This window comes from Canis lupus, chromosome 5 (assembly GCF_048164855.1).
Source record: "Canis lupus baileyi chromosome 5, mCanLup2.hap1, whole genome shotgun sequence".
Classification (NCBI taxonomy): domain Eukaryota; kingdom Metazoa; phylum Chordata; class Mammalia; order Carnivora; family Canidae; genus Canis; species Canis lupus.
The window spans coordinates 20,113,508-20,137,990 of record NC_132842.1 but is presented as its reverse complement, the minus strand read 5'-3'; the positions used below and the strand labels follow the sequence as shown (position 1 = coordinate 20,137,990).

The following is a 24,483-nucleotide window of genomic DNA, read 5'->3' as shown; positions in this document are numbered from 1 at the left end:
GTCTCCATGTCAATAAATCTGTTTTTTCTTATTCATCTCTCATTTATTATGGGGGTCTCAGCCAAGAACTCAAAGGGTGGAGTGAAAATCCTTTCTCTTCCTCCACAAACTGTAAAACAGTAAGCGGTAAAGTTAAGATTCAGACCTAAAGTTCAAACCCTTACTATAGAGCTCGCTCTCAGGCCATTGCCCACAAAGTGCCATCATGTGCAATGCTCCCTACAAAGGAATTGGGGGACATTAAATAAGTAATATGTGTGTGTTTGTTTTTTTTTTTGAAATATTTATTTATTCATGATAGACCTAGAGAGAGAGAGAGAGAGAGAGAGAGGCAGAGGAGGAGGGAGAAGCAAGCTCCATGCCGGAAGCCCAACGCGGGACTCGATCCCAGGACTCCAGGATCACACCCTGGGCCAAAGGCAGGCGCCAAACCGCTGAGCCACCCAGGGATCCCCAATATGTGTGTGTTTGGACCACATTTTACTACCCAATAGATTTTTTCTAGAATCCTCAAGTCCATAATTGGAAGCACATTTAAAAAACGTAAGAGAGCACTATGGGTTCAAATGGCCTCTATATCGTGTAGCTGCTGATGCCACATGATGTGACATCCCAGCCCAGTCTCCACACACATTGTCATGCCCTTGTGGCTGCACAGGGCTCTGTGTGTCTGGGTGTTTGTGTGTGGCCTGCGTGTGCAGCACTGTGGTGTGGGGGCATGCGGAAGGTGGGAGAGAAAGAATAATTTGGTATGAAAGATTGCAAATAAGTCATCCCTAGTCAGAGGCCTTTGAGGAATGACTAAGATTTACAGGTTATATATATATAAAAACTATATAAACTTATATAAACTATATAAACTTTACTTATTTTAGAGAGAGAGAGTGGGAGCAGAGGGAGGGGCAGAGAGAGGAGGAGGAGGAGGGGAGAGAGAGAGAGAGAGGGAGAGAAGAGAGAGAGAGAGAGAGAGAGAGAGAGAGAGAGAGAGAGAGAGAGAGAGAAGCAGACTCCCCACTCAGCACAGAATCTGGTAAAGGGCTCTATCTAAGGACCCTGAGATCATGACCTGAGCCAAAACCAAGAGTCAGATGCTTAACCGACTGAGTTACCCATGTGCCCCTAAGATTTGCAGGTTTTAAACTAACTTCAGAGAACAGCACTGTGTAATAGCTTTCTGAAATTCAAATGTGATGTAAACAACATAATTACAAGAACAGTGGCTAGAAAAAAAGGAGAGAGACTCACTCTACTCGTGATGCTCAAAGTACACTCAGTGTGCCTGGATGTGTTGTGTCAACTTTGCTTTCAAAGGCACACTGAGAAGGCAGGGCCTGTCTGGAGGGAGTGGCTCTGCTGATGAAGGAGCTGAAATTCATGACAGGTGAAAAATGAACAATGTCCAGATTGCAGAAGGGCATATATGGGAGGGACTTAAGAGCTGCCTGAAAATATTATATGGACTCAAAAGGAATCAGATTTAATCCGTTCAAGTGTACGATCCAGAGTTAGGACCCATGCACAGAACAGTTCAGCACATATTCACTAGGCACTCATCAGGTGATGGTCATGAGGATTATAACTTACAAATCATTAAGTACAAATATGAATAAAGCATGACGGGCCCTGCTCCCTGGGACCTTACTTACATTAGGAGAGGCAGACATAAAACATAACTGGCATTTTGGTATCATTTCAATATCATACAGGTTGACATAGATGAGGTTATGATACATGCGGCAAGGAAGGGTACTGCAGCTGACTGGGGGAGAGGGGAAGATGGTATGAAGGTGTTAGTACAGTGCCTGGCACACAGGGAACACAGGGCAAATATGTGTTCAGTGAATGAATAAAAATAAATGTGCTTAGGAGGATGGTTGGCAGTGGCAGGAGGCTAGAGCGGAAGGCCAACTGGGGGTGCCTGGGGGCCTATGACTAGAGTTTGTTTAACTAAAGGTTAAAAGGGCCTCCCCTAAGCAAAAGATTTTAGGGTGCAAAGGGTAGGGGTGGGGTGGGGGGAAGATGTGAGATCTACTTAATGGGTGAGGCACTGACCAAGGTGGCCAGGAGATAAGATAGTGGTTTCACAAGAAATCATGGCAAATTCAATATCATGAAGATTTTCTCCTATTTTCATCTAAGAATTTTATGGTTTTGTCCTTAAGTTTAGGTCTTTGGTCTACTGTGTGTTAATTTTTGTATATGATGTGAGGAAGGGGTCCAACTTTTTTTCTACACACATGGGAATTCAGTTTGTTCTGCAACATTTTTTTTTTTAACAGAATTGTCCATTTCCCCATTGAATGGTCTTGGCACCCCTCTCAAAAATCAATTGGCCATATATGTGAGTTTTATTTCTGGCTCTCTATTCTACTGCTTGTTATATGGCTGCCCTTATGCCGGTAACACAGCAAATACGTTTTACACATTACATTTAATCCTTATAATATTCTTTTGAAGTAGAGATTCTTATTTTTATTTTATAATTGAGGAAACAACCTCAGAAAAATTAATTCCCCAAAGGAATCACACAGCTAGTAACTGGGAGACTAAAGATTTAAACCCATCCAACTCCAAATACTGGAAAGAAAGTTCCTAGAAAGACATTTCTCTCTGGGGAATTGAACCCAAACAGTTAAAAGCACTGAAAGAAAATAAACTTACAACTCCATGGAGTTAGAAATCATTTCTTAAAAAAAGACAGTGGCTGTATGACATGGTATCTTCTAGGTCCTCCTGAACTCTTAACGTTCCCTAATGGCATTCTTTCATTTCATAAAAATTTGCCAAGAGCATCCTGTGTTCCCAGCACCATGCTAGGCCCTGGGAACATGTCGAGGAATGAAGGAGACTCTGTCCCTTCCCTTGTCTTATACCCTGGGACGGTAGAGTTTAGAACAAAAGCAGGAAGGGAATAAGGCTTCCCAGCAAAGCAATAAAGGTGACAACAGTTTGTTAACTATGTTGAAGAAGAGAAAACCCATCAAACACTGGGAATCTCATCTGCATTAAGCATCGCTGACCCACATGGGAAGAAAAACAGCAGGAGGTGGCAGGAGCAAAGGACAGGAGAAGCCTTGTATTCATAAGCTTCTAACTTTCTGAAGAATAGAACACTAATTAATTCAGAAAATATTTTTTAATCTTCAGTTTTTATATGATGGGTCGCTGTAGAGGAAAGGAGAAAGGCAATAGAGAAAGCACAGACCAAAACCATAAAGAAATCAAGAAAATTAAATCAAACACACAGGGAGCCCTGGTGGCACAGTCCATGAAGTGTTTGACTCTTGACTTTGGCTCTGATCATGAGCTCAGGTTGTGGGATCGAGCCTCACATTGGGCTCCACACTGGGTGGGGAGTCTGCTTAAGGCTCACTCTCGTTCTTTCTCTCTTTCCCTCTCTCCTACCCTATCCTCCCCCAACTTGCACCCTCTCTCTCTAATGAGTAAATAAAAATAAAAGAGACACATTAATGTGAAACACAGAGAAAAAACAAAAACAAAAAAAGCAGAGGGGAAGACACAGCCACACTAAAGGCCAGGACAAACGACCAGGACACAGTGACCCATCAAAACAGGGAGTGTGAGAGCCTGAAGGAGAGACAGCACGGAACGTGCAAAAATCCTGAAAAAAATCCCATCTGCCTTGGGAGGCAGGGTACTAGGTGGGGAACACTGCAGAACTATATCATGAAAAGTCTTATAAATAAGCAAAGGCGAACTATTGGGCTGTCTTCTATGGGAAAGGGTAAGTCACCAAAGGCCTTACTATATAAGGCAGTGACACTAGGACATAAGCATTTTCAGCGTCCTTGAGGAAGACAAACTGGGGGTCTGGACAAAGGTGGTGGGATCAGGTGGGAGGATACAGCAGTGGCCAGGGCTGTAAGTAGTCTCCAAAGATGGCTGTCCTTGGTACATCCTTGTACCATATAGACACATTGCTCCTCAAGTCAAGAAAGTGAACCTAAACTCCTCCCCTTGAATCTGGGTTGGCCTTCTGACTCTCTAACTGAGAGAATGTCACAGACATGGCATTCTGGGATTTCTGAAGCTAGGTCCTAAACAGTCTTGTGGCTTCTGCCTGGGTCTCATGGAATGTTCACTCCCTGAACGCTTCCTGAGGGGATCCAGTCATCATGTTGTAAGAAGCTCCAGTCACATGTAGGGACTCCTCTGAAGGCGGCAGAGACAGCTGGCCTAGCTGAATGCTTACGAAGGCCCGAATCAAGCCCCAGCTGTGGGAGTGAGCCATCTCAGATGACTCCAGCTCCAGCCACCTCTGGACAGTGAGCGTATGGCCCTTGATTGAGAGCTCCCCAGCTGAGCCCAGTCAGCTCATGGTTCTGTGAGACTATCAAGTCATTGTTTCCAATGACTCCATCACAAGTTATGGAGCAGTTGATTATGCCACAACAAGTAACCAGAACACCAGTTAAGAGATAAATAGATGGTAGTTAAAAAATAATTAGAGTAGCTCTATCTGTTAGGGCTTTCCAGAGAAACAGAATCACCAGTCTGTCTATCCATGTATCTACCTGCCTACCTACATATGTATCTATCTAACTAAAGAAGTTTATTTTAAGGAATTGGCCCACCTATCTATTTAAAGAAGTTTATTTTAGGAAATTGGCCCACAAAATTGCTGGAGCTGGCAAGTGTATAATCTGTAGGGAAGGACCCAGGCTGGTAATTCAGGGTAGAGTGGCTACTAGAGTTTTGAAGTAGAATCTCTTCTTTTCTGGGAAACCTGTTTTCTGCTCTTCAGGTTATCAACTGATGGAACAAGGCCTGCCCACATGATTGAGGGTAATCTCCTTTACTTGAAGTCAACTGACGGTAGATGTTAAGCATACCTACGAAGTACCCTTGCAGCAACACCTAGACTAGCATTTGATTCAATGGTTGGATGCTGAAACCATTTATGGCCATATGTGTCCACTTAGGCAAGTGGACCCACATAAAGAACCAGACCAGGGTGGTGATGCGGAACAGAGGAAAGCAGATCAGCCTAAAACATGCTTCGGATGTGAGACTGCTCCAGTTTGGTGATTGATTGGAAGAGAGGACTAAAGGACAGGACATCAAGAGGAATACACAGGTTTCTGACCCTGGGAGAGTGGTGGTGCTTTCCCTGCCAGGGGTCCAGGGGCCAGCACCAGCCTTTCTATAATAAAGTGGCGACCTTTTATTATTTTCATTCATCCTGAGGCTCATTCAGGGAAGATGGGGTCACATTGCAGCAGGAGAACTGGTAGAAGGAATCTAGAAGTCAGCTGGTGAGAAAGCAGGTTTGTGAGGTCTGTGAAAACAGGAGAGCTGTTCGAGCAGCTGGCTGGCTTCTGATGTCCTTCTGAAGGAGGGCAAAGCTGTGACTTGACTGACCTTTCAAGGCCCCTGCTAGTCTTCTCATCACATGACTGGCCCCTGCCTTTTTTAAATTATCAGGTTTAAAGTCAATTGTGAATTACATAAGCGTGGAAAACACAGGTTCTAAAAATACAAAATCAACTGTTAAGATGAATGTTAAGAATTCTGAATATATTTTATTTTGCAGACCAAAAAAAAAAAAAAAAAATCCAGGTCATTGCCTTTATGGTTCCATGCATGAGGAGAATGTAAAGAAGTCATTTATACCAAACCTTTGTTGACTTCTACTTGGTCAGATATTTTAAAAGGGAGAAAAAGGGAAGGTAAGAAACCTTTTTTTTTTCTTTTTCCGATACTGTCTGGCAACATATGTAAGAGCCTGAATTAATACCCAGCCCTGTGAAAACCAAGTTTTATCATCATAATGAGAATCAGCCTTATGTGTAAACGTGCTGACATGCTATCTATGAAGCACTTCCTAAGGGAAGTGCTCTCAGTATGTTTTGTTTACACCACTTTCTTTCCTATAAGGTCTCATCCTTTCTTAGTCTTGAATTTCCAAAGCCAAATCCTCATTGTGTGATTCAATGAAAAAGCAATGCACATGTATCACAAAGGGCTCCTTCTGGGCTAAGGATCGGAGTCTCTGTCCTGCACAGGTGGAAGGAGAGCTAAGAGGCCGGCTCAGCTCCCAGTCCTATAATGACTCTGATTCAGATGCACAAATGGGCCCTAAGTGCTCCTGGAAAGCCATGGAAGGCCAACCCACATCTCAGGCGCCCTTCCAGGACGGCACTTACGGCTCACTGTGGAATCCATTATCTTCTGCCTTTTTGGCTTCAGCCCCAAAACCCAGCTTCTGTTTCTGCCTGGTCTGGGGAACTGTACACTTATTCTCTTGCTTTTGGAGGGGCTTTTCTCCATATCCTGACTTTTCATCTCTGCCCTCAGGCTTCACCCAACAGATAAGAATCATCCAGTCCCACCCTGAGCTTGTCACCCATACCCATTGTCAATGGTGGTGGGGAGGAGGGAGGAGATAATCTGGAGGAAGGGGAGAACCTGTAACTCTGCTCTGCCTATCATCAGGCTGACTAATTCTCAGGCAACTCCGAGTCATTCCTGGTTAGACATCAGAGATGTTACCACGTTACCAAAGAGAGGGAGACTATTCATACAAAAGCAAGTCCTTTTCCGCTGCAAATAATGCACAGGGAGTTTATAACCTAGAAAGCTGAAGCTTAATATTTTCTGCTCTGTGTGACCTATTTTCCATCATGAAAAGATCAAAGAAAGTTCAAATAGAATAAACTAAATAGGAAATGCTGGTCCTTATCAAACACATGGGATAATCCACACGAAATGCATCACAAGAGCAAAACTGAGGCTTAAAAATGTTTACATGTCTCCCTAGGCAGAGGACTGGAACTGAAAGTATTCCAGCTTTACCACTACTCATTGGATTTGTTAGGTGTCTTACAAATGGCAAGAGTTTACAAGAGTTTAAGCTATTTTTAGTAGAATAGTAATTACAAGCTAGAAAGATATTAAACTGAAAGTAATAATAGCTATCAAGTATTGAGACTTTACCATATAACAGACTGTATTTTGCATATTGAATATTCATAAAAACTCACAGAGGAAGGTATTTTCTCCATTTGATAAAGAGACCGGCTGGGAGGAGTGGCTTAAGCTAAAAGTGATAGTGATGATGCCACAAATAACAAACTGCTCTAATGCTTCCTGTCAAAGGTGCCTTGAAGATACTCTAGTGGGAACTCAGCCATTCACGGGGGAGACCAAATTTAAAATAAAATGAAAGGCCCTGCGGAACAAACAGGAAAGGTCAATAATAAGATTCATGGAGCCAACCTGAAGCTGAGCGGGTGCTTCTGAGCTCGGGAACTGGACTACGCTTTCCAACCCCTAGTTCCTGTACTGAGCCTTGACCCATGTTTAGAACCATTGAGAAAGATTCTAGGATCCTCCTGATGAAAATATTTTCTGATCATTATTGCGCACTTTAGAAAATACACGGGTGATGGATTTGCCAGGTCTATGAAGTAATCACACCACACAGACCATGGAAATTCATACTTGTGATCAGTATTACAAAGGAGAATGCATTATAGGGCAGACAGCAGCAATGACCTGATCAGGCTGTTGAGGGAAGGTCTTCTTGAAGAAGGGATAATTGGTTGGGGATCTAAAAGATTAGTACACATGAACTAGAGGAAGGAGACAGGCAGGGGGGATGGCTGGAAAGACTGTGGATGAAGGTACATGTGAGGCAGTAAAAGACGAACCAAGATGGAACAGAAAAGGTCACAAGGGATGTGTGGTGTGCAGTGAGGGTGAAAGAGTGCATAGTGGCCCAGCAACACAGGGCTTGGTAGGAGCAGTGGTGAGAGTGGCAAAAGCAAGTTGTGACCACAGATCATAGCCCGATTCAAAAAAAAAGTCCATGGGGATCCCTGGGTGGCGCAGCGGTTTAGCGCCTGCCTTTGGCCCAGGGCGCGATCCTGGAGACCCGGGATCGAATCCCACATCGGGCTCCCGGTGCATGGAGCCTGCTCCTCCCTCTGCCTGTGTCTCTGCCTCTCTCTCTCTCCCTGTGACTATCATAAATAAATAAAAATTAAAAAAAAAGTAAGACAAGAAAAAATCCATCTGGCTCTTGTGTCAAGAGGGGGGGGGGTGGCGCGGTGAAGGACACCAGCATGGTGCATGATGGACAGGGTGCAGGTCCCTGCAGCGGTCCACAGGGGAGGGAACGATGAGGCCAACGGTGTACGCCCAGCCATAGTCAGTGCTAGGGCTCCTGCCGTGTGCCAGCAGGGACTATGTGCTCTCAAAAGAGATTCCCAAAATCCAATCAGGACTTGAGGGTGGATTGGTAGGGGGATAAGGAGGAAGGAGTTGAGAGAACAAATGGAATGGCACAGAAATTAAGTAGGAAGACCTTCCAAGGAATAAGGAATGGTCTAGACTGTCAGAATATTGGTAAGAAGTGAGAGGTCAAGCAAAATGAGAATGGAAAATGCTTTCTGGCTTTAGTAGTGTGGGGTCACTACTGGCCACAGGGGAAACAGCGTTGTTAAAGATGTGGGTGGGAGACCGAGGGAGTACAGACCATGCTTTCCAGGGTTTGGAGGAGAAAGTTTTTGTGTAAGAAGGGAAATGAAAACAAAATCGGGATGACCCGCTAAAATACTGTGATTTTAGAATCAATTGGCTCACAATGAACGTACATTTCAAACTAAAAGAATCATTTAAAATACAATGATCTAAGAATTCCAGTGACTTACATGGCTTCCAAAAGCATTAAAACATTCCATTTCGGCCACAGCAGATAAGAAGAATTAGGAGCTTCAGACAGGACTTCTTTTTAGCAACATGTCTACATGTGAATTAAAATAGAGCTATCCAGAGATTGAACTAGCTGCCCGGAGCACTGGGAGAAATTCCAGAAGCCCAGAGGGTATGTGCTATTAGTCCATGTGAATATTCAGCTGGTGTCACACTGAAAGGTATGAGAGTTACCCCTGGTTCAAATTGACACTAATCACATGGGCGAGTTTTGTCTTCAAATCCCTGGCTCTCTTACAAAATGAGAAAGGTGCAATGGACTATGCATTTGGAATTAGAAAATCAGATATTGGTGGTTGTCCTTGATGAACCCAGTTATACAAAGAATAGAAGGCATGGGGTTCAGAAAAGCCCGCCCATTCATCATTCACAGCTTAACATGAATTAATACTTGACGTTTCAGTGGAGATCTTGCACAGAGAAACTGGAGTTTTGAGGAAGGACAAGGGAGAAACGATTTGGGAACACGGAAACTTAATGCTGCACAGTGTGTCTGAACCCCTGAGGCATTGCACTGAGATGAGAGAAGCAAAGAAGCTTTACAGGCTATCAGAAAACGGAGGTGGGGGCGGGGGAAGCCCAGGTACCTGACACAGAGCGGAGGCTCAATACATTTTGAAATATACATGAAATGTAAAAGGAATGAACGCTTCACATACTTTGCCATTTTGCTGAAGGTTCATCCTAGCTGTACCTCAACCCTCTCAAAGTGCTGCTGCATAACCTGGCAGCCACAGAAAAATCTGATAGGATATGTGATCCAGTGTTCAATATGGGATCAATACGAGTCTCAGGCTAAAGAAGAGAATAAAGAAAGAGGAAATTCAATCAGCAGCTGAGATGACTGAGTTTTTCTCTTATTAGCTAATGTGGGCACTGATTTTTTTTTCCAAGCTTATGAAAGGTCATCCCGTGTATTAGAGTAGAATATAGGAACTAGACCAAGGTAACATAAAATATAAAAGAATATGATTATCAAAGCAGAAGACACGAAGATGACTGCAACTGAGAAGTAAAGGAGTGCTGTTGAACACTGGAGAAATATCTCCACGCTGGCACATTCATTACCCCAGTGTTTAAACAATGTAAGGAACCAACAAAGACAGTGTAAACAGTACAATAAGGAACAGAGGGCTTGAAAGGCAGGGCAGCCTAAAAGGATGCTTATCTGACCTGGGTTCATAAAGCAATACAGTTACTATCGAGTACAACTTGAAAGATAAGTTTTGAAGTAAAATTTGGAAGATCAGTGAATCTCATGTGGCTTTGGTGCATTTTTTACGGCAAAGTTTATATTCTGAAAACTAACACAGGAATGACTCTCTAAATGTACAAGAGCCCGTTTCTATTATTAAATACGGCAGACGTAATGACACGGTGTGGTTTTTGTTGCTTCTCTAAATGCACAGGCATGCTGTATGGCATGACAAATAGAAGATGATATGACAGGATATTAACGGTGAAAAATGTTCCCGATGCAGAGGAAACGAGGAAAAGAAGCTTTTTCAATCTGACAACTGACCCAAAACACCTATCATAAAGTGCACACATCTTCTTAAATTAAAAAAAAATAAAATATGTATTGCTTTGAGCTGTCATCACAGTCATCCCATATGAATCATAAACAGTACGCATTTAAGGGATATGAGGAGGAGGGGAACAGTGGCTCAGAAAACTGAACATGGTTTTGTATAATCAAAAGAACCCCCTCATAGAGAAGCCTCCTGCTTCTCTCTGAGAAATCTGTGCTACAAAACAAAATGCCTGCGATATAATAATGTTCAGTAAATGAAAAAAAAATAAATGAAAAAAAGTGAAAGCTCGTGACATACTAAAATCAAACCATAAGCACTGCTTTTTGGGGAAATATTTCAGAAATTAGCTGGAAGCTTTGTTGGTTAAACTGAATCTGGTTACTCAGTGCTATGATTTCTGAAAAACATCTGTTAACTTAATCTGAAGAATCTATATCCTTCCACAAAACTAAATCATTAAAGGGCACTGTTTCAGTCATGTAATTGTCATGTAGTAAGAAAATATTAACCTATGTGATATAAGACCTGTAAGTTCATTTTGTTCATTGTTCCATTTTTTGAGGGACTCGAATAAAAATGAAAGCAACACACTGGCTGATGTTATAGAAAACTCAACAAATCTACTGCTATAACGTTGGAGCCTCCCACACAAGAAAAACAAAGAAAATAACTTTCAAGAAATTTTAATCTAATCAAACCGGAGGGGATAATTCCTAATTTAATAAAATTGCTACCATGCGATAGTTATCTGTAACAAAGTAATCAGACACAAAATACCTGTTTACAAGTAATTTGAAAAGCATCTCATTTGCATGACTCTTAAAATAAATGTGTACGTTTACATAATAGCACTGCTCTCTGCCACTAAATTTTCAGTAAATATGTGACTGGTAATATTCAGTCATTTTGGTTTCAGACTCACATCCATGAAACCCAGGGACGTTTAAAGAAATCAAAGGGTTTTTGAGGATCAAAAAAAAAAAAATCGAAAACAAAATAAGAGCAAATAATAGCATGAGCATTTATGCAAGGGAAAAAAAGGAGAGTAAAATGAAAATTCAGCACTGTTGTTTTGTGTACCTATTAGTTTTCCATAATTGATTACACAAATGAATACAGTTCTTTTAAGTAAGAAGACAGTTCATGAAAGCTAATGCAGTAATTACCAGGCCAGTTCCTAGGGAATCTAAGACTACTTATTGAAGCTCAAAGATCTTCTGCTGAGATAAAATTTGCCTACAAAAAGTTTGCAGAGCTTCACAAAGGGGTTTTCAAGGGTGACATAAAGAAGTAGAGAAAGAGGAACAGGGAGCATTTCATATCATGCTTAATTTAAATTTAAGCATCTTGGTATGACTCTCAAATATGTGAGCATCATGCTGAAGCAAATGATTATTTATCAATTTCTAAAAATGCGAGGGAGAGAATGTGAAGAGCAGTAATTCCTCAAACTGAAATCCAGGTTCGATTTTCCACAAATTTATTATATGTGTATTGGTCTGTGCTTGGGGGAAAAACTATAAGAGGAGAATCGATTTTAAAAGCAGAAGGCAGACAGCTCAACATTCTTAACTTTGTACAGCTATATGGAAATGAAATGAGATGCCAGGAGAAAAAGAGAAGGTAGGGCATCTTCACCTCTTGCTTATGAAATCCCTCTTTAGGTTCACTAGGATCTCACAGAAATGTCAATTCATAATCGCAACTGAGAAAGTCCAGATGACGGGAGAGGACACTTGTGTGCTAGGGCCACACCTAAGCTAATGGTAATCACACTTACAGGGAAGATGAAACAAGCAACAAAATCCCAAAGCAAATAGAGCCGTGGTTCTGGATGTGTTCTTAGAAATATTTTAGTCGGGTCACCTGGGTGGGTCAGTGGTTGAGCATCTATCTACCTTTGGCTCAGGTCATGACCCAGGGTCCTGGGATCAAGTCCCGCATTGGCTCCCTACAGGGAGCCTGCATCTCCCTCTGCCTGTGTCTCTGCCTCTGTGTGTGTGTGTGTGTGTGTGTGTCTCATGAATAAATAAATAAAATCTTAGAAAAAAAGTTTTAGTCCATTCAGGGGGTCCTAGACTCCATGAAAAGCAGACGAAAGTCAGGGATCTTTTCCCCAGAACATGGAAAAAATTTCAGATACAGTTTCAAGAACTTATGGAACCAATGACATGGACTGCAGATATTTTTCTAAGAAAGGCAGAGAAACCAGGGACTGAAATCCCAGGCTCCAAGTTCTTAGACTCCACATGAAGTGCTGAATGAGTAAAGACATAAAAAAAAAAAAAAAAACCAGTAAAAAGAGGACAAAAACTGATAAGTGGGGGGTGGAGGGAATGCTGAGAAAATAGGCTTTTTAGAGAGCCACAAATTTTTCTTAAGTTTTTAAACCACTATAGTTAACATACAATGTTATATTCATTTTGGGTGGAAAAGGTACTGATTTAATAATTCTATACATTATTTAGTGCTCCTCATGATAAATTTACTCCTTAATCTCCATCACCTATTTCACCCCCCGCCCACCTCCCCTCTGGTAATCATCCGTTTGTTCTCTATAGTTAAGAGTTTGTGTAGGGGGTTGTCTTTTTTCCCCTTTGTTTCATTTCTTAAATTCCACATGTAAGTGAAATTATATGATATTTGTCTTTCTCTGACTTATTTCACTCAGCATTACATCCTCTATCTCCATCCATGTTGCTGCAAATGGCAAGATTTCATTATTATTTCATTATTCTTTGTAGATGAATAATATTCATCTTATTCTTATTCATTATTATTTCATTATTCTTTGTAGATGAATAATATTCCACTGTATGTATTACATATATATATAATATATATATATAATATATATATTGATTAAGAAGTGATATATATATATATATATAACTTCTTAATCAATTCAGTTGATGGAGACTTGGCTTCCATAATTTGGCTATTATAAATGCTGCTGCAATAAACAGGGTTGTATATATCCTTTCGAATTAGTGTTTTCATATTCTTTACTGTGATTACTGGATAGTAGTTCTATTTTTAATTTTTTAAAAGATTTTATTTATTTATGAGAGACACACAGAGAGAAAGAGAGGCAGAGACACAGGCAGAGGGAGAAGCAGGCTCCATACGGGGAGCCTGACATGGGACTCCATCCCGGGACTCCAGGATCACACCCTGGGCCGAAGGCATGCACTAAACTGCTGAGTCACCCAGGGATCCCCTGTTTTTAACTTTTTGAGGAACTTCCTTACTACATTCCACAGTGGCTATACCAGTTTGGATTCCCACCAACAGTGCAAGAGGATTCCTTTTTCTCTACATCCTCTTGTGGTTTTGATTTTAGCCATTCTGACAGGTGTGAGGTGATATCTCTGTAGTTTTGATTTGCATTTCCCTCAGGATGAGTGATGTTGAGCATCTTTTCATGTGTCTGTTGGCCATCTGGATCTCTCCTTTGAAGAAATATCTATCCATGTGTTCTGCCCATTTTTAAATTAGATTATTCATTTTGGGGGTGTTGAATTGTATCAATTCTTTATATATTTTGGATACTAACCCTTTATTGAATATGTCATTTGTAAATATCTTCTCCCATTCCATAGGTTGCCTTTTAGTTTTGTTGATTATTTAAAGATTTTATTTATTTATAAGAGAGAGAGAGAGAGAGAGAGAGAGAGAGGCAGAGACACAGGCAGAGGGAGAAGCAGGATCCATGCCGGGAGCCTGACGTGGGACTCGATCCCGGGTCTCCAGGATCACGCCCTGGGCTGAAGGCATGTACTAAACCGCTGAGCCACCCAGGGATCCCCTATTTTTAACTTTTTGAGGAATGTTAGGTAGAATTCACCTGTGAAGCCATCTGGTACTGGACTTTTATTGGAAGTTTTTTGATTACTGATTCAATTTCATTGCTGGTAATTGGTCTATTCAAATTTTCTATTTCTTCTGATTCCGTTTTGGGAGGTTATGTTTCTAGATTTATCCAATTCTTCTAGGTTGTCCAATTTGTTGGCATATAATTTTTCAGAATATTCTATTAAAATTCTTTGTACTTCTGTGGTGTGGTTGTTATTTCTCCTCTTTCATTTCTGATTTTGTTTATTTCAGTCCTCTTTCCTTTTTTGTTTGTCCTAAGTCTGGCTAAAAGTTTATCAATTTTGTTGATCTTTTCAAAGAACAAGCTCCTGGTTTTATCGATCTGTTCTATTGTGGGTTTTTCGGCTTTTTGTTGTTGTTGTTTGTTTGTTTCTACTTCATTTATTTCTTCTCTAATTTTATTATTCCATTCCTTCTATGCTTTTGGGTTTTGTCTGTTGTTTCTTTTCTAGTTGCTGTAGTATACAGTTCAGTTGTTTGAGATTTCTCTTGCTTCTTAAAGTATTATTGTATTACTATCAATTACTTACTCAATGTTTGTTACTAACTGCTTTTAGCATTTGGGTGCTTCCCCCAATGTCCATCAACAGATGAATGGATAAAGAAGATATAGTGTGTATGAGTGTATATATGTGTATGTATATGGCATACATACCATGGATATATATACCATATCTATACACAATGGAATAGTACTCAGTCATCAAAAAATGAAATCTTGCCATTTGCAATGATGTGGATCGAACTAGAGAGTATTATGCTAAGCAAAGTAAGTCAACCAGAGAAAGATAATTATCCTATGATCTCACTCATATGTGGAACTTAAGAAACAAAACAGAGGATCATAGGGGAAGCAAGGGAAAAAATAAAACAAAATGGAATCAGAGAGGGAGACAAACCATAAGAGACTCTTGATCATAAAAAACAAACTGTGAGATGCTGAGGGGGAGGGGCAAGGGAGATGGGATAACTGGGTGATGGACATTAAGGAGGGCATGTGATATAATGAGCAGTGGTATTACATAAGACTGATGAATCACTGAATCACTCTACCTCTGAAACTAAAAATACACTCTATGTTAATTAATTGAAAAATATATAAATTGAAAAAAAGGAAAAAAATTAATTAATTTTAATTAATAATTAATTGAAAAATATATAAATTGAAAAAAAGGAAAAAAAAACTACTACATTTGGTAACTATGTAGCAAGACCTCTGAGGAGCTACAAAGGAGGAGTCACCAGAGAACTAAGGGAAAAATCAGAGAAAAGAAAGAGAGGGGAAGAGACTGCTCTGAGTCAGAGGGTTGGTCAACAGTGTCAAATGCTCTTCAAGGGCTAAAGGATATTGAAAACTTTTTTTTTTAAAATAAAAGCTATTTGGGTAATCCCATGTTGGGTACATACATATTTACAACTGTTAAATCTTCTTGTTGGATTGTCCCCTTAATGGTTATATAGTGTCCTTCTTCATCTCTTGTTACCGTCTTTGTTTTAAAATTATTTTATCCCATTTAAGTATTGCTACCCCAACTTTCTTTTCAAATCCCTTTGCATGATAAATGCTTCCTCATCCCTTCACTTTCAATCTGCAGGTGTCTTTAGGTCTGAAATGAATCCCTTGCAGGCAGCATGTAGATGGGTCTTATTTTTCTATCTATCTCATTACCCTATGCCTTTTGATTGGAGTGTTTAGTCCATTTACATTCAAAGTAATTATTGAGAGGTATGTATCTATTGCCGTTTTTGTTACTTGTTTTATGGTTGGCTTTCTTTAGTGATATACTTGGATTCATTTCTCTTTATTTTTTGCATATTTATTACTCATTTTTGATTTCTGGTTACCATTCGGCTTGCATATAACATGTTCTGCATAGAGCAGTCTGCATGAAGTTGATGGTCACTTAATGTTTGAAGCCATCCCTTACTCCTCTCTCCCCACACTTTATTAGGTATGTAGTGTCATACTCTACATCCTTTTATTGTGTGAGTCCCTTGACCGATTTTTATGACTATAGTTCTTTTTACTGCTTTTACACTTCTTACTTTCCTGACTCTTGCTTGTGGTCTTTCCTTTCCACTCCAAAAGTTCCCTCTTTAATATTTCTTGTGGGGCCGCTGTCGTGGTCATGAATTCCTTGAACTTTTGTTTGTCTGGGAAACTCCTTATCTCTCCATCTATTCTGAATGATAGCTTTGCTGGATAGAATATTCTTGGCTGCAGATTTTTCCCTGTCAGCACTTTGAATACATCAGGCTACTCCCATCCACATGGGGCCACACTTCTGTCATAAGCCAGCTTTATGCTACAATCACCCTTCCTCTTCAGGGGACTACAATATCTCTCAACACTTACATTAAGGAAACGTCTTCTGCATCTGTCTTCTCAAACACAGCCTGCCCAACTTCCCTCTGAGGTCTGTCTGCTTTTCACTAGCACCTCTATTATCCTTAACCAAACGACTGAAAAATCTCACATTTGTCCTCAATTCTCTTTATCTTCTTCCAGTTGAAACCTATGAATCAATAAGCAACCAAGTCCTGCCAATTCTTCTGTCATGTCTACTGCACCCCTTTATTGGGCTCCCTCTTGGTGATGGGCACTGGAGATACAAAGATAAATAGAAGATGTCATTCTGCCAAAGAGCTATCAAGTGTCCCTTCCTTGATATTTTTAGAGCTACCACTGATGTTCTAGATGTTCATCATTCTACAGTACAGCCAGCCCCTGGCTGCTCTGGCTTTCTTCCTTTTTCTTCTTCTTCTTTTTTTTTTAAAAGATTTTATTTATCTATTTATGAGAGACAGAGAGAGACAGAGAGAGAGAGGCAGGGACATAGGCAGAGGGAGAAGCAGGCTCCCCATGGGGAGCCCAGTGCAGGACTCGATCCCAGGACCCTAGGATCATGCCCTGAGCCAAAGCCAAAGTGGATGTTCATCCACTGAGCCACTCAGGCGACCCCTGCTCTGACTTCTTCAGTCTATTCACTCCTTCCTAAAAGTCCAATTCACATAGCATTTTTCTAACCAGACACATTCCCTAAAGTAATAAATTCATTATGTAATACCCTTGGTATCTCCATGGGGTTCCAGTGTCTACAGGAAATCTGTGGGCTCTACTCAGATCATCAGAGCTCTGTGTGTCCTGGGCTCACCCCTATCTACCTGCAAGTCTTCTCTTTATCCCAAGCACGTGCTCCAGTGAAGCTGGTCCTGAAAGTACCTGATGTTTACTCCTGACTCCATCACCTCTCCCTTTCTACTCATCCTCTGAGTCACAGTTCAAGTCCTATCTATCTCCTTCCATAAAATGAAATTTTATATCCCACATGGACTGTGTAGTGATATACCATGGTATTTGTATAAATCACTCATTTTGACATGAAATTATATACGTATTTATAGATTTCTTTTTTGTCTTTCCAAACTGACTACAATTTCTTTGAGATTGGTAAGAAAACCTTATGTTTTTTTCTTGTGTACCTTCAGGTGTTTATTGATTTGAAATATATTTATTCAGGTCCTACCTTTGTATCCTGCACTATACCAGGCTGAGGGGGTCCATTGTTCTTTAACATAGTAAAAACCCTAAACAGATATTTGTTGATAAACAAAATTCATGCCCCCCGCTAGCAAGTGGCATATATATTTCAGAAAAGTAACTCTTAAAAACTGTCTTATTTTTAAAATCATGTGGCCAAAGAAGTTTCATAATTTCCCAATAGCCCCTTGGTGTCAACTGCTAGGTAGAAGCGGATTTAGAATATACTCACTTGCCTCATATTTGACAGAATTTAATGCACCTTCTGTAATTCCTGTTAAAAGGATACTATCACCTTTTAAAGGGTTACATTTCGCTTTTCTCCAATATAAAATGTTCACATAAAGAAAATGGAGACTTTGCCAATTTAATAAAAGGAGATGTTCCTATACTACCAGTTTTATAAATAAGCCAGCCCCAGATTTAGCCAGCTGTATTAGTAAAAATTTAGGAAAGTGGACAGTTTAATTACTATTTAATTGTACAGACTTCTGTTGAGGGTGTACATAATTTAGTTTACAAATATGCCCATAAAAAGAACATTACAATACAATAAATATTCAAGTGAATAAATAAATGTCACCATGACTATTCTCTTCCATGACAACAAACAATCAGTGTTATAGTTCCAGATGTTTACTTAAACTGGCCCTGGAGGGATAGATAGGCCATGGGTAATCATCATGGTTACTGATGTACTTTTTATACTGAGATGGTACTAAGGAGAAAATGGCCATTCTGTCTGCATATCATCAATCTCTATGGCTTCTATGCAGCATAATTTGCAGCAGTGACTCTCAAGCAGCTTTGGATTTGAAGAGACTCCTGATTTTTATCAAAAGAAAAAAGAAAGGAAAAAAAAGAAAAACTTTAAAGAGAATACATATATTTTTTAATTGAACCAGACATTGTCTGAAAATCTGCAGAGATCACTGCAGACTGAGAATAAGGTTACCTTCTTCAAGAGAGGATTTGCTTTTGCTTCTCTCAGACATCTGGGCTTAGGGTAGATCTGAATCCAACTGAGGATGGAAATGATTCAGATCTGGGCTTCACTCATTTAGAAAACTGATCTTTTCTATGGATATCTGGAAGCTCTGCTCTGCTTCTCTGCCTGTCAGCATTTAGCAAGTTTTTTTTTTAGAAAAAGCAGCCTCAAATGCAGGGCTCACCTCCCTTGGCTTCCTTCTTCTGGATTTTAGTCCTAAAAATTCTCCCCGCCTTGGTAGCTTGCCAGTGCCCTCAAACAGTGTGCTTTGTTTAGTAAACTTTGCTTATTTAGTACACTTTATTTATTTGCAAGAGGTCTGAACTAAGGCAATTTCACAGTTGGAAAAGCTCCTTTACCCCTACTTTGGTGATTTGTGTCACTACTCACTAGTCTTTCTAACTGATTATCTTGGACTCATCTTTAACAGCTCAATGCATGTCAGTTTCTTCCTCTTCTTCTTTTGTCTCTTCTGCACATGTAGAAAAGTCTCTCTAAACCACACTCCTTGGCCACTTGTTGACCTTGTGATCATTTATGTTATAACTGCACATGTGTACTTCTATCCAGTCTCCTGGTCACAGAGATCTCTCAAGTCTAATCTTCAGTAGACTGTGTCTTAAACCATTTAAGCTGCTATAACAGAACAGTATTGACTGGGCGTGTTATAAACATCAATTTATTTTCACAGTTCTGCAGGCTGGGAAGTCCAAGATCAAGATGACAACAGATTAGCTGTCTGGTTCAAGCCACTTTCTGGGTCTTAGATGGCACCTCTTGCTGTGTCCTCACATAGTGAAAGGGGCACAAGGGCAGTCTGGGATCTTGTACAGGTCATTGTCCCACTTATGAGGGCTCGGTCCTCATAACCCAGTCACTTCCCAAAGGCTCCACCTCCAAATACCATCACATTGGGAGCTAGGTTTTCAATTTATGACTTTTGAGGGGATACATTCAGTCTATATCAGACTATGTAGCATGAAATATCCTGGAAATTAAATACACAAGAATCCCTTTTCTTGCCCCTCACCTTGAATATCAGTTAGGAAAGATGCTTAATGGCATCCTACAGGAAGCTGACACACCCATGAGTCTACCTGATGGAGGGAAAATATTCACTGTGAGCTCTAAACCGGTCAGGAAGTTCCTCTTTCACTCAGTGGGAGCTGGCCCGAACCCTTCTCATTCTAGCAGAATAAAAGTCAGCTGGTCCAATGACCTGAGCATAAAGTAAGTGAAAGTGGGGCAGGCAAAGCCACAGCACTGTGTAAATAAGAAGCACTTCCTTCCCACAGTAAAGAAAGACAAGTAGCAGATACTTCTGTAGAGAATCTCAGGGGAAAACTGGCTCTTTCAGAAGGTCTTCAAAAGGCTGAAGGCTTACAGTCTGAAAATATGAACCAGTAAAGATAAAAACATATTTCTGGACTGTAACATAATAACTTGGCCCCGGACAAAACCTGTGTTAAAAGCAGAACAAAGAATGAGAGTGTGGCCAAGAGAAGCAGAGCCATGTAGACCAGGCAAGCACAGAGACAAATGGCCTAGCTGTGCCATAGGGCTGGGAGTAAGGGGTACCAGGTAAATGTCTATGCACCCCTTGCTGCATCGTGCTTTGATGCAATTTCCCTCTGTCTAGATGGGATCCAAGTTATCCACGGACAGAACAGTTCTATAATCATCAACCGATAACCTGGTCTTGTCTGGTTGATGGCTCCTCTCCAGATTATCAGCTGTAACCACTCACAGTCCTGAATGATGCTGGTGTTTATCTTATTTTTTTTTAATGCTGGTGTTTAAATGCCAACAAGAAAACTGGAAGGAAAAACATGGAGAGGAACACAGTTTTTGTCCAGAAGTGACGGGACCGTGGATGACATTTTCACTCTATGTTTTCCAAGCACTCCTGAATGCTAACATATTTTATTTACAAAAATAAGTAAATACCAAATACAAATGGTATAAAAAAGCACCAATGTCCTCTAAAATATAATTAACAGTACAACAAAAATTTCTTTTTTGAACTTAAGGTTTTTCTGTCATGAATTCCAATAGCAGAATTACATTTCTATATAAGAGATGGGGATAGAATACCCTGGGTCTCAGGAAGGGGATCTGAGAAGTCAATCAATCTGATTGTCAGGTGGCCCCTTCTACTCTTCTTTCTCATGACATGTTATTTCCCATACAAAGCAAATACACAAGACATTTTTTTAAATCCCGTAATATTTATGAAGTGATTTTTTTTTACCTAAAATTCTCATATTCTTCTTCTTGTCGTTTCCATGGACAGTTCTGTATATTTCTGATAATCTGAAGATAGTCACTCTCTAAATACCTAAAAGTCAAACATCAGTAAAATTAGAAAACAGAGATCCCACATATTGCTAAACATACATATAGGTGTTCTAAAGGACACTTTTAGAATCTGCTCATTTTAGCTCTCTAAATCTTTTCTGAAATAAGGTAATATAGAAACAAGTTAATATCATACCCTTTTCCAAACCTCTCGGACCATAAATTTGGAAAGAATTATTATGTTGATTCAGGAATGTATAATTTGTGCATACTATAAGTCAAGTCTGGTATTACAAATAAACCATGACAGCACCCCAATTCGCATTCATATCTTACAGCCATTTCATTTCGTTATAACTCACTGACAAATATATTTTATAGATGTTTACCATAAATATACAGTTTATCACTTTTTTATGCTCTAAGTTGATTGATTTACCTTGGGATATATGGATAAAATGTCCTAAAATAATCATCTTAAATTTTAATTCTGAATAGTACACTAAAAAAACAGATTAAGTTAAGAGAGATGTATATTGGCATAAAAAACCTATAGGTTTTGCAGAATCCCAGTCCCCAGTAAATCTCCTTCTACCTGAAATTCCATTTGTAAGTATTAATTTCTTTAATCATAAAAAGACTAACTTTAAGGGTTATCATTTAAAATGCAAGTACTGGGGCCCCTGGATGGCTCAGTTGGCTAAGTATCTGCCTGCCTTCAGCTCAGGTCATGATCCTAGATCAAGCCCCACGTCAGGATCCCTGCTCAGCGGACAGCCTGCTTCTCCCTCTCCATCTGCTCCCCCATCCCCCACGACTTGTGCTTTCAGTCTCTCCCTCTCTCTCTCTCTTTCTCTCTTTCTCTCTCACACACATACACACACACACACACTCTTCTTCAAATAAATAAAATCTTTTTAAAATTTGAAAAACAATAAGAAAATAAAACGCAATATTCCTTTGTGTGAAAAAAAAACCTTAAATTTTCTTCCAATTAGTATCTTAGTCATTCGTTGCTTACTACTTGAGACAAAGGCTCTGCATGGAGAAGATGATGTGTGGTGGGGTGGGTGGAGAAGGGAGAGGGCTATGAAAAATCCTGTTAGAAATCACTCCCCCATCTCCATCCAGCAAAATGCAGACCCTCCAAAGCTTAGTTCTGAAAGAGATATTTGTTATAGGTTAGGAAGGTCATCAAGCAACTCCTCTCCCTCTGAAGTTTACCTACCTTGTGGGTATCTCTCTTTTCAATGGTGCTGCCAAAATAAAAAATATATATATATTTCCCCTGACTGCTGTTGGCCCAGCTAAGAAAATCTGAAAATCTTAAAGGCTGTTATCTACCAAAGGAGAAGCAAAGCAAAAAGCTATCACAGGAGAAGTTAAAAATAGTTTAACTTGTATATAGTCCTCCAACCTTAATAGATTTTCCTCACTCCCATAGGTAAGACTTGTCCCAGTATGCCAAGTAGCCTGAGATATCTATATACTCTACCTCCAAAGCTTTGTCTAAAGTGTGACACTTCCTAGCTGGAGTAAATATTGACCTGTTTCCACATGGTAGGAGATACCCAGAGACTCTGCAAGACATTGTTAATCGAGAGAGAGAGAGAAGGAGAAATACACATTCAGCAACCTACCCAAGGCTCTCTCAATTTCTGGCTCTTTAACAGAGACATGACACTGTGCCTATTCTCTCCTGTTTGGAGTCTTTCCAGTTTTTGAATGGATGCTTGTATTGCGATGTATTTCCCCCTTAGGACTGCTTTTGCTGCATCCCAAAGATTTTGAACGGTTGTATCTTCATTCTCATTAGTTTCCATGAATCTTTTTAATTCTTCCTTAATTTCCTGGTTGACCCTTTTATCTTTTAGCAGGATGGTCCTTAACCTCCACGTGTTTGAGGTCCTTCCAAACTTCTTGTTGTGATTTAGTTCTAATTTCAAGGCATTATGGTCCGAGAATATGCAGGGGACGATCCCAATCTTTTGGTATCGGTTCAGACCCGATTTGTGTCCCAATATGTGGTCTATTCTGGAGAAAGTTCCATGTGCGCTTGAGAAGAATGTGTATTCAGTTGAGTTTGGATGTAAAGTTCTGTAGATATCTGTGAAATCCATCTGGTCCAGTGTATCATTTAAAGCTCTCGTTTCTTTGGAGATGTTGTGCTTAGAAGACCTATCGAGTATAGAAAGAGCTAGATTGAAGTCACCAAGTATAAGTGTATTATTATCTAAGTATTTCTTCACTTTGGTTAATAATTGATTTATATATTTGGCAGCTCCCACATTCGGAGCATATATATTGAGGATTGTTAAGTCCTCTTGTTGAATAGATCCTTTAAGTATGATATAGTGTCCCTCTTCATCTCTCACTACAGTCTTTGGGGTAAATTTTAGTTTATCTGATATAAGGATGGCTACCCCTGCTTTCTTTTGAGGACCATTCGAATGGTAAATGGTTCTCCAAACTTTTATTTTCAGGCTGTAGGTGTCCTTCTGTCTAAAATGAGTCTCTTGTAGACAGCAAATAGATGGGTCCTGCTTTTTTATCCAGTCTGAAACCCTGCGCCTTTTGATGGGGTCATTAAGCCCGTTCACATTCAGAGTTACTATTGAGAGATATGAGTTTAGTGTCATCATGATATCTATTCAGTCTTTGTTTTTGTGGACTGTTCCACTGAACTTCTTCTTAAAGGGGAATTTTAAGAGTCCCCCTTAAAATTTCTTGCAGAGCTGGTTTGGAGGTCACATATTCTTTTAGTTGCTGCCTGTCTTGGAAGCTCTTTATCTCTCCTTCCATTTTGAATGAGAGCCTTGCTGGATAAAGTATTCTTGGTTGCATGTTCTTCTCATTTAGGACCCTGAATATATCCTGCCAGCCCTTTCTGGCCTGCCAGGTCTCTGTGGAGAGGTCTGCTGTTACCCTAATACTCCTCCCCATAAAAGTCAGGGATTTCTTGTCTCTTGCTGCTTTAAGGATCTTCTCCTTATCTTTGGAATTTGCAAGCTTCACTATTAAATGTCGAGGTGTTGAACGGTTTTTATTGATTTTAGGGGGGGATCTCTCTATTTCCTGGATCTGAATGCCTGTTTCCCTTCCCAGATTAGGAAAGTTTTCAGCTAGAATTTGTTCAAATACATATTCTGGCCCTCTGTCCCTTTAGGCGCCCTCGGGAACCCCAATTAAACGTAGGTTTTTCTTCCTCAGGCTGTCGTTTATTTCCCTTAATCTATCTTCATGGTCTTTTAATTGTTTGTCTCTTTTTTCCTCAGTTTCCCTCTTTGCTATCAACTTGTCTTCTATGTCACTCACTCGTTCTTCCACCTCGTTAACCCTCGTCGTTAGGACTTCTAGTTTGGATTGCATCTCATTCAATTGATTTTTAATTTCTGCCTGATTAGCTCTAAATTCTGCAGTCATGAAGTCTCTTGAGTCCTTTATACTTTTTTCTAGAGCCACCAGTAGCTGTATAATAGTGCTTCTGAATTGGCTTTCTGACATTGAAT

At 40.1% G+C, this 24,483-nt stretch overlaps 1 protein-coding gene across 1 annotated transcript in view; it reads right to left on the bottom strand.

Moving 5' to 3' along the window:
- Positions 1–24,483, bottom strand: part of ST8SIA6 (ST8 alpha-N-acetyl-neuraminide alpha-2,8-sialyltransferase 6) — a 137,917-nt gene that overhangs the window by 19,181 nt on the left and 94,253 nt on the right. Inside the window, exon 3 of the mRNA XM_072825663.1 lies at positions 20,928–21,014. Coding sequence (XP_072681764.1) covers positions 20,928–21,014 — 87 coding nt within the window. The remainder of the gene's footprint in view (positions 1–20,927; positions 21,015–24,483) is intronic.